General features: G+C 40.6%; 1 protein-coding gene across 1 annotated transcript in view; it reads left to right on the top strand.

Moving 5' to 3' along the window:
• gpsm1b (G protein signaling modulator 1b) overlaps window positions 1-8,727 on the top strand; it is a 20,765-nt gene extending 12,038 nt beyond the window's left edge. Inside the window, exons 11-15 of the mRNA XM_008325937.3 lie at window positions 293-363; window positions 508-678; window positions 5,920-6,082; window positions 6,170-6,375; window positions 7,310-8,727. Of these exons, the coding sequence (XP_008324159.1) occupies window positions 293-363; window positions 508-678; window positions 5,920-6,082; window positions 6,170-6,375; window positions 7,310-7,513 (815 nt within the window). The 3' untranslated portion in view covers window positions 7,514-8,727. The remainder of the gene's footprint in view (window positions 1-292; window positions 364-507; window positions 679-5,919; window positions 6,083-6,169; window positions 6,376-7,309) is intronic.
• The last annotated feature ends 730 nt before the right edge of the window (window positions 8,728-9,457 follow it).

Genomic DNA, 9,457 nt, shown 5'->3' with positions numbered 1-9,457 from the left:
TGTTTTCCCTTAAATGTTCCACCTTTCTTTATAACCTAATAGTTATATAATAAGCACAGAATCTCTGTAGTGTGTGTTCTCTGTTACCAGTTTGGTTTTTGCGTGGTGTGTGTGTGTGTGTTCCTTCATGAACTCTTTCGCCAAGCAAGTATTCACACTCCTGTTCTACATCTCCCTCTGTGGTGCAGAGCCAGGCAGGAGGAGTCTTTACTCACATTGTTTCTCCTTTATCTTCATCTTCATCGTCATAGTCTGAGTTTCATATTCATTACATTGATTTCTATTCCTGTAGGAGCCAGACCCAAATTCACCAAGAGAAACAGCATGGACAGTGTGGAACTGTGGAAGTTCTCTTCAGACAAGGTGAAGTCTCTCTCTGGTCCCTCAGTCCACCATTCAGGAATTACAATGGGAATATGAGTCACTCAAACACACACACACACACACACACTCACACACACACACCAGGGAAAACCTTCAGCAGAAGTAAAAGGTCTTATTTTGCAGAATGGTGAGAACCAAGACCTGGAAAGCGTTCCGAGGAGATCCAAGAGTCACCCGTCCCAGCCTGGGAAGAGGAAAGGCTACCCCGACAGTCAGTCGTCAGATGAGAGACCCTGGTTGGACTCTCCCGTGGACACTGATGACATCACTGTGCAACTTCCACCTCCAGTGCCAGTGAGTGGCTTTTTCATCTTTACTGCTTGTTTAGCTTTGGCTATGACAACACTCATGCGATTTTTCCTCAGTTAGCAGTTAGCCCAGATGAGTCTTATATATTCCATGAAAGAAATCTCTTTTAGAACTGCTGCTTGGGAAGATTTTAGCGTTTAACGTAAACCACAACCATATATAATACTGAGGTTATTTTGACAACCTTAATATTTGTCATTTGTTAATACATGGAAAAAAACAAACATTTTCGTAACAAAAATCTACCGAATTATGATGTCAAAACTGGAGTTGCTCTGGGTTATAAGTCACATCAGCCAATAATATCATAATGAAGGAGAAAGAAAACGTATATAAGTCGCTCCAGAGTATAAGTTGCACCAGTGCCCTCTAGTGGTTGTCAATGTGAAAATAACAAACGTGAAAGTATATATTTTAATAAACCTGAGTACAAGCAAACCCAGCCAAAGGATGAAAACAAGTGCGACTTATAGTTTGGAAAATATGGTACACACTTTTGTGTCTGTCTTTGTTTTTTTTCCACTTGTTCTGGACTTTAAAATCCTCCAATCCATCCTATGGTTGTTTCTTTCGCTCAAAGACGTGATGGAGCAATGATGAGGGGAAAAGTAGAGATTAAATTGGTTCTTGTTAATTTCCCATGAGCTCATACAGGATGATGTGAGATGTCAGCTGTACAGGTATCATCTGATTAAACTGCAGCAGTGATCCATTTACAGTGAACTAGTTTCTCCATGAATGTGACATTTGATAGCTGATAACCCAAATCACTGTCACATCACCACCATTTTCTGTCACATCACCATTTTCTCAGAAAGAACGAAAGACCATAAAAACTGTCCTGAGGTCAGATGAGTCCAACAGCCTGTCTAATACAGAACGTGTTGTATCTTTTAAACAAAGGATGTACGGTTATAAGTAGATATGCATTAGCAGAACTGATGGTGTGGAAATGGCCAAACATTAAGTCAGTATATCAGTATATACTTGTCATTATTCTAAAGTATTGAAGCTGAAGGGATTCAAAACCATATATATATATGTATATATATATATATGTATATATATACTGTATATATATATATATAAGCCAGAGATGTTAATTATTTTCCTGATTTCATTTGTCTTAGAACTTTATGACTTGACCACTCATGTGAAAGGCCATGTGAATGTCACCTTTCTGCTAATGACAACATAACCACGAAGAACTACATGCATTTAATTTGTAAAATAAATTAAAATAGTCAAAAATTGCTCTTTAACTTGATTAGCCACTGGCTCTGTGCTATGACCCACAGGCAGCTTTAGCAGCTTTATGCTAACGTCTGGGTTCATCTGAGTCCTCATCTGCTCTTATTGTAAACTATTAGCACAAAGGATAAGATTGTTTCCTGTTCATAAAACAATAAAAAGGTACAGCACACACAAAAATACAGAGTGATAAGGTTGATACATTTATTGTTGTGTGGTTAGCCCGTTTGCTAACTGTCCACTCAGATGACCCAGATAAGCTGTAACTGCGGCGAGGCTTAGCTTGGCGTTCAAACGTGGCGACAATCTCTTTCTATCGTTTGCCCGCTCTTCTCTGTGGCACCGGTGTTTTCTGCAGCATCTCAGCACAATCAAGTTAAAGTCAATTATTTAGACTCATTCAAAAGAAGGGAGGTGAGGTTTAGTGAAAGCCAGCTCACTTCCAAGGTCACTGGAAACTGCTGTAGGCTGCAGCAGCTATCAGACTCCAGCGTCAACAGTCTATCAGCCTGAAGTGACCCACTTGAGATGTGACTTCACACGCTGTATTTAACAAAGTAGATATGGATGCTATACATGCCAGTGTGTGTGTGTGTGTGTGTGTGTATCAGTTAGGAAGTTGTTGTCCAGTCAGTTTGTTCATGTGACCCTCTGTGGAAGGGGCTGTCACAGACTACTGTCCCGAGCCTTTGTCCCCCTTTAGTGCAGACCACCAGAAGCCTGATGATGTCATTGTTTCTGTCGCCACCTCTCGTACAGGGAGTGGATATTTACATTATATTTGCTACGTTCACTGCTGCTCCCACACAGAATTGAGTAAAAGTGTAAAATAAAAAGACGTAAAAGTGGGATGACGTGACAAGACAGATCCAGGACGACCACGTTTGAAAGTGGTGTTGGTCGGATTGGGGATCACATTGAGTCCACTCCTCCCTAGAGCATGGGTGTCAAACCTACGGCCCGCAGGCCAAAACCAGCCCGCTAGAGGGTTCAATCTGGCCCACTTGGTGAATACTAAAAGAAAAAAATGCACAAACATAATATGAATATTTTCTAATGTTCTTGTACTTATTTGCAGGGAAACAAGAGGGTGGGGGTGGGGGCATGAACTTTATGTGATTTATAGGTAATCATTTAGTTTTGATTGTGCTGGTCTGGGCTCTATGTGGCCCCTGAACTGAATGAGTTTGACAACCCTGACCTAGAGTGTGAACCAAGCCTGAATAACTGTCATGGAGAGTCAGTTTTAACAGTTGGCATCATCACTGCGGCAGAACCAGTGACTGAATGTACATTAACTTGTTGATGTGCCTCACTATCTCTCTCTCCCTCTCCCTCTCTGTCCCTCTCTCTCTCTCTCTGGCACCTCCCCTCATTTCCCGCTCCCTCTCCCCCTGCTGTCTTTCGCTCTGCTGATAATGTGACCTTGATCACAGAAAAGGAAGGGTCAGCCCAACTCCCCCCTCCCCTTCTGCTCTCATAATGAGTTGTTTTCCCACAGTGAATGAACGGAACAAAAATGGACTAATGGGTGAGAGGGAAGGAGGGAGGGAAGGAGGGGGAGAGAAAGGAGAAAAGGGAGAGAGGAGTAGGTAGAGGGTATGGCTTGATAAAAGGCTGAAACAGGGATACTGGAGCAGAGGAAGTCAGTGGGAGGGCGTTTACTACGGGGTGAGGCTGATGGGAAGTGGTTGGAGAAAGTAGAAGGCAGAGGTAAGTGTGTGTGTGAGTGTGTGTGTGGACAGAGTGAAGGGCAAAGAGGGAGACGGTGGAATAGAGAGAGGACAAAGAAGAAGGAGTGCGTCTGGTGAGATGATTTATTTACAGCTTGAACGAACACTTGACTAACCTTTCTGACCTGAACAACACATGGAAAATCGATACTCTGTCCTTTGACTTTTGTTGTTCAATAATGTAGGAACGAACTGACGGTTCACTGGAGAAACAGGAAATACAGGAAAGAAATCAAAATGCATCACAGAGCAATAAAATCAATGACTAGGCTGAACAACAGAGATTGCAGGAAGTCGGAGTACTACAGTATGTAGTATAATTTGTGTTGTTGCAAATATTTCCCTGATGTGTGAGTATTGGGCAACAAATACTTTTAGGTCTGTGACCAGGACACCACCTCAGCTCTCAGCCGTCAGTCTTGGATCTTCTGTCAAAGTTTATGTTTCAGGAACTTTGTGCTCGTTGCAAATATTGGCCGCAACAGTTTCCATGGTAACATGTCGTGTTAGCTCAGTTATCGCAAAGTGATCTATGTAAACAAAATGGTGCAACCACAGGTTAATTTATTGAAGAACTTCATTTGAGAAACCATTTTGTTCATTGAGAGTTGGCTACTTCTTTTAAATGCTAACGCTAACCTGACATGTTTACATCCGATGTTACCTTTTTTGCCGATATCTGAAATGCAGATATTGTCGAAACACCGATAGCGATGGATGCAGCCGTTTGAACATTTTATTGTGTGCAGTGGTGTGTTGTGTCACAATGACAGTAATTCACTATTAACTATTTTTTGGTGACGACATCTGGTGAAACCCAGGCGTTGCGTTATAGGGTTTTCCATTATTATATATATATTATACTTCGAAAGAAACTCATTACTATATCAAATTGAATTCAATAAATTTTCAGTCAGCCAATCAGTCATCATTTTTTTATTTTCATTGTGAAGATATAAGAAAATCTAGAAATGTGGTATTATTCATATTATGATTATTATTATTAATATTTTTTTCAATCAAGAATATTTTTTAAAACTAATGTTAAAATGTTTTTTTTTTATATTATTACTGGTCGAGGTTGAGTTGACCTCAGTGCTTTTCCTTCAGAGGCAGTGGCTTATGTTAATCTTTTAAATCTTACTTTATATCGTACAGCGTAAGGTTAATGGTTGACATAGTAATATATCTTCCTGCCCCTGCCCCTGCCCCATGATTTAAAAAGAACACACTCAGCACTTTTTGCACTTATCTGTTCTCAGTCCACAGACCTCAGACATTCCTGAGTAAATCCTTTAAAAACCTTTAAGGTGAAGTGGAGAGGATGTGATCTGCCCTCCCGCCACATGAGGAGTTCTTCCACCCAGGGCGTATTTTTATGTCTCACTGCTTTAATCAGATCTTAATTCCTCTCTTTAGACCTGATGAATTTTCAGTATTATTATATGGGGGGTGAAGGGTATGGGGGGGGGAGTAAATGTTGTCCTTCTGCTTAAAACCTTCTCCAGAAGTTTTGAATAAAAAAAAGATCTTATTTTTATTATTTTCTATTTGTGTTTGTAAACATCTGCGCCCACACAGCAGCTGCAGAAGGTCATGGACGTGAGCGGACGATCAGTCGTCTGTCCAAATTGTTTTTTCCAGTCGTGGAATTATTGATCAGCTGATCACTGATTGGAGAGACAGAATCAGTTGATTGAACTTTGAGTAAAGTGGAACAAACAGCGGGTGTTTGTTGATGGAATAAAACGTAGCAAATAATCAAGTGTTTAATTTGCTTTAATGTTCAAACTTTGACACCTTTGATTTGATTTTAGTCATACTTTAATGCAATAGCGTTGGTTTCAACATCGACATGGTCACATGACCATCCCCTATTGGATAATCCCAAACTCTTTATCTTTGGTTCCAAAATGAGGGGCGCTCCCCCTCTTTGGGACATGGATATTTCAGGTTTTGGACCAAATAAATTTCAGTGTCAATTTTGGACTGACATGTAAACAGATGACAGATAAAATTCAGTGGAGTTTTTGACCAATAGCTCTGAATGTTTGGACATTGAGAGTGGGGATTGGGGGAAGGGGACAATAGTCCTGTCTACAAATGGAGGCGCTGCAGACATTTTAGAAACCACTTCTCTGTCTTTTTTCAATTTTAATTTTTTTTTTAAATTAGAATAAAGTTAAAAACACAGACTGTTCCACGTGAGTCCAATGCTGACGCTGTGTCCTCGTGTCCTCAGAAGCTGGGCCGCGATCCCTCCGATGAAGACTGCTTCTTTGACCTCCTCAGCAAGTTTCAGAGCAGCCGCATGGACGACCAGCGCTGCCACCTCGATGACGCCCAGAACGGAGAGCACGGAGAAGGAGCCGGAAATTCAGTGGGTCCTCTGAACGAGAAGATCGGTCAGTTGATCGTGATGTTTGACAGACATTTGACAAATGGACTTTGTCTTCACTCCACTCGTCACTCATTGCTCTTTTCTCTGTCAGATCCTTCAATTACCACATCCCCTCAGACCGAAGAGCTGTTTGATTTGATTGCCAGCTCTCAGAGCCGTCGCCTCGACGACCAGAGGGTTAATGTGGGGAACCTCCCCGGCCTGAGGATCACCCATAACAACCTGGGACACCTGGTGGGTGAGGGAGATCATCAGGAGCCCGGTGATGACTTCTTCAACATGCTCATTAAGTGCCAGGTACTGGAGCTCGTGTCATCTACTCCACAGTGTTTCTGATGTGTGCTTTAAACAGTAACAACCCGCCACTGTTTAGTTATCGCTGCTATTGATTCAAAAATTGGGGCAGAGTTGGTCTGTTACTGTTACTGTCCTCTAAATAATCAACATCCTAAAGTGTCTCAGTCTGTTTATCAATGAACAACATCGGAGGTTATTATAGCCCAGAAATTTACACCTCATAAGGTTCCAGTACTGAAGTCGGCTTCATGTTGGTTAATGGTGCTGTCAGTGATGCCAAGAATGTTCTTCATGAATGTGTGTGTGATAAACAAACGCAGAGCGAAGTGAACGAGAGAGTGGTCGACAGACAAGAGGCGATGCTGAGAGATGCTATGATGCATGAGCCAATCAACGTGAGGATCAGAAGAGCATGCTCAATTAGCCAATAGTATGCTGTGTACGATTTAGTCAAAGTAAACAAAGCGATCGTTTTCAAACGCACTTATCTCAATTTCAAAATTAGAATCCACATTTTTAAAGCAAAAAAAAAACAGATTGGATTCAAAGAAAAAGAACCAAAATATAGAGAGGGAACACTGTAATCTGTAATCTTAGCAGCAGCGTCACGCTGATTCCAAAAGGAAACCGGCTTCAACAGAGAAGTGAGTTTACATCATTCATAACTGAAAATGTAGCGGTGTTAAGCAGCATCGCGACTTCAACAGAGAAGTGAGTTTACATCGTTCATAACTGAAAATGTAGTTGTGTTAAGCAGCATCAGACTCACCTGCAGTGCAGTGTGTGAGACAGCTAGTGTGTGTGTTTATCCTGGGGGCTGAGATGACCTGCTACTGCCGCAAAAAAAAAAAAAAAACCCCTCTTGATAAAGTTTTGTCGTCTAAATAAACTGGGTGACCTTAATGTTCCTGTGACTTTGTTTTACAATGGTCAGTCGTCCAGGATCGACGACCAGCGGTGCTCCCCACCAGAGGGCGGCCCCCACGCTCCCACAGTGCCTGATGAAGACTTCTTCAGTCTAATCCAGCGAGTGCAGGCCAAACGCATGGACGAGCAGCGTGTCCACCTGCCCACAGAGGACGAGGACGGAGACCAGTCCAGTCCAGAACCTGAAGCACCTGGAGGACTGTCCAGCTAGGACTCAGTGTGAGTGGGGGCAGAAAAATAACTGAAACGACCCAAGGATGAGCCACTTAAAAAAAAAAAAAAAAAATTGAACATACACAGAAAAAAAATCAAAGTGCAATAGGTGGCGCCCTTACAAATTAAACTATGTGTGGTATTTTTTAAATGTGTGAAAATTCAACAGGACACCAGCAGGGTTACTGTTACGCTGGTTGGCTGTGAAGACTGGGTGAAGTCATAACAAACAGTGACGTTAACAAATGCCTTAATCAGCGCTGGGGTCAGGTCTGGGTTCAGGGGTCACACAGAGGTCATTAAGGAGACCAAAAAGAGGAGTTCAAATATATGCATTGACATAAAATCAAAGTGTCAGTTCAGTTTTTCAGACACAACAACGTTACCAGAGCTGCTGTTGTTCCGTCTCACAGTGTTAGAAACAGCCTGACAGAGTTGACCAGGCTGCTGTTGCTGTTGGACAGAGTCAAGGTACAGGCCAAATCAGTCAGAGTCCACGTGAAACCAACTTTAACACAACAACACAGCCTGGAGTCACTGAGGGCCTCGGTGTAATTGAAAAGAAGTAGCTGTTTATTTTTAAAGACTGGGGTAAATACATTTCTGCCTGTTTTTTGTTTTCTGTTTTATCTTTAGCTGCTGCCCGACTGTTACCAGACTTCGACTTAGTATCATGACATCAAATAACTTAGTAATAAAACAGTGGCTGCATTAAAGTTTTCTTAAGACCATAGAGTGAACAGTATTGACTCGTATGCTCTGAGGTGCTGTTGCAGTGCCCCCGTGTGGCCAAAATACTGAAACACTGCAGAGAAGTCCCATTAGAAAGGTACCGAAAATCAGAGTGTAATGAAAATAAGACTCAGACTTTTTTGGGGGTTATTTCAAACTAACATTAGTGCATACCTCATATTTGTACCTCGTACGTTTTTAGGGATGTCTGAGGGCTGAATTGAGAACCAGTGGGTTGGGGTTTTTTTTTTTTTTTTAAGGGTTCTGTCGTCATCTGTCTTTGATACGCGACACATTGGGAGCGACATTCTAAATAATCTCTTTTCTCCTGTATTTTGTGAATTAACATTTTTAGAAACTAAGTGGTACGCTTCTGTTTGTCTGTCGGCCATGATTTGTATGTGTAAATATTTTGTATTTATGTTTCATTTGAGGACGAGACACGTCCCTTCATGCTTTTAATAAAACATGTCAGATGTTCATCTGGGCTAAGTTTTAATACGAAAATAAATACGAAAAAAAACGAAGTGGGTCAGAATCTGTGGCAAACCCAAGCCCCCGACCACCAGTTTGACCACCAAATGTCCAGGGTCTTCTCACTCTAAATACACCATGGACGTGAATGTGAGTGTGAATGATATGTGTATATGTACACATTTTTATATGACTGCTGGGACTGACCACAGATCTGCTGTACTTAGAAAATAAATGTAGTCCCCTACCTCCTCAGCAGGGGGTGATATAGACTTGGTACAAACCGTGGTTCAGAATCCTTCAAATTATACTGCACTGATGCATGTATATGTATATGTGTGTATATAAATATATTTATTTATTTATACATATATTTATATATGTGCATGTATGTGTGAACATAATATATAAATGTATATATAATGTAAATATATGTATATGTGTGTATATAAATATATTTATTTATTTATACATATATTTATATATATGCATATATTTATGAACATAAATATATAAATGTATATAAATTTATATATTACATTTTTTAATTGTATATGTCTATATTTATATATCTACACATATAGAAATATATGTATATACATATATGTATTTTTAATGCATTTATATATGCAAATATGTATATATTTACTGATGGGAGAAATTTCTCATTTAATTCTACAGTTGTTGTTTTTTTTATTTTTATTTCTTTAGAAAATTCCTTCTTACTCTACCTGCG

This window comes from Cynoglossus semilaevis, chromosome 14 (assembly GCF_000523025.1).
Source record: "Cynoglossus semilaevis isolate Cse_v1.0 chromosome 14, Cse_v1.0, whole genome shotgun sequence".
Taxonomy (NCBI): Eukaryota; Metazoa; Chordata; class Actinopteri; order Pleuronectiformes; family Cynoglossidae; genus Cynoglossus; species Cynoglossus semilaevis.
Note: the sequence above shows the minus strand (reverse complement) of the source record. Positions and strands in the feature narration are given on the sequence as shown.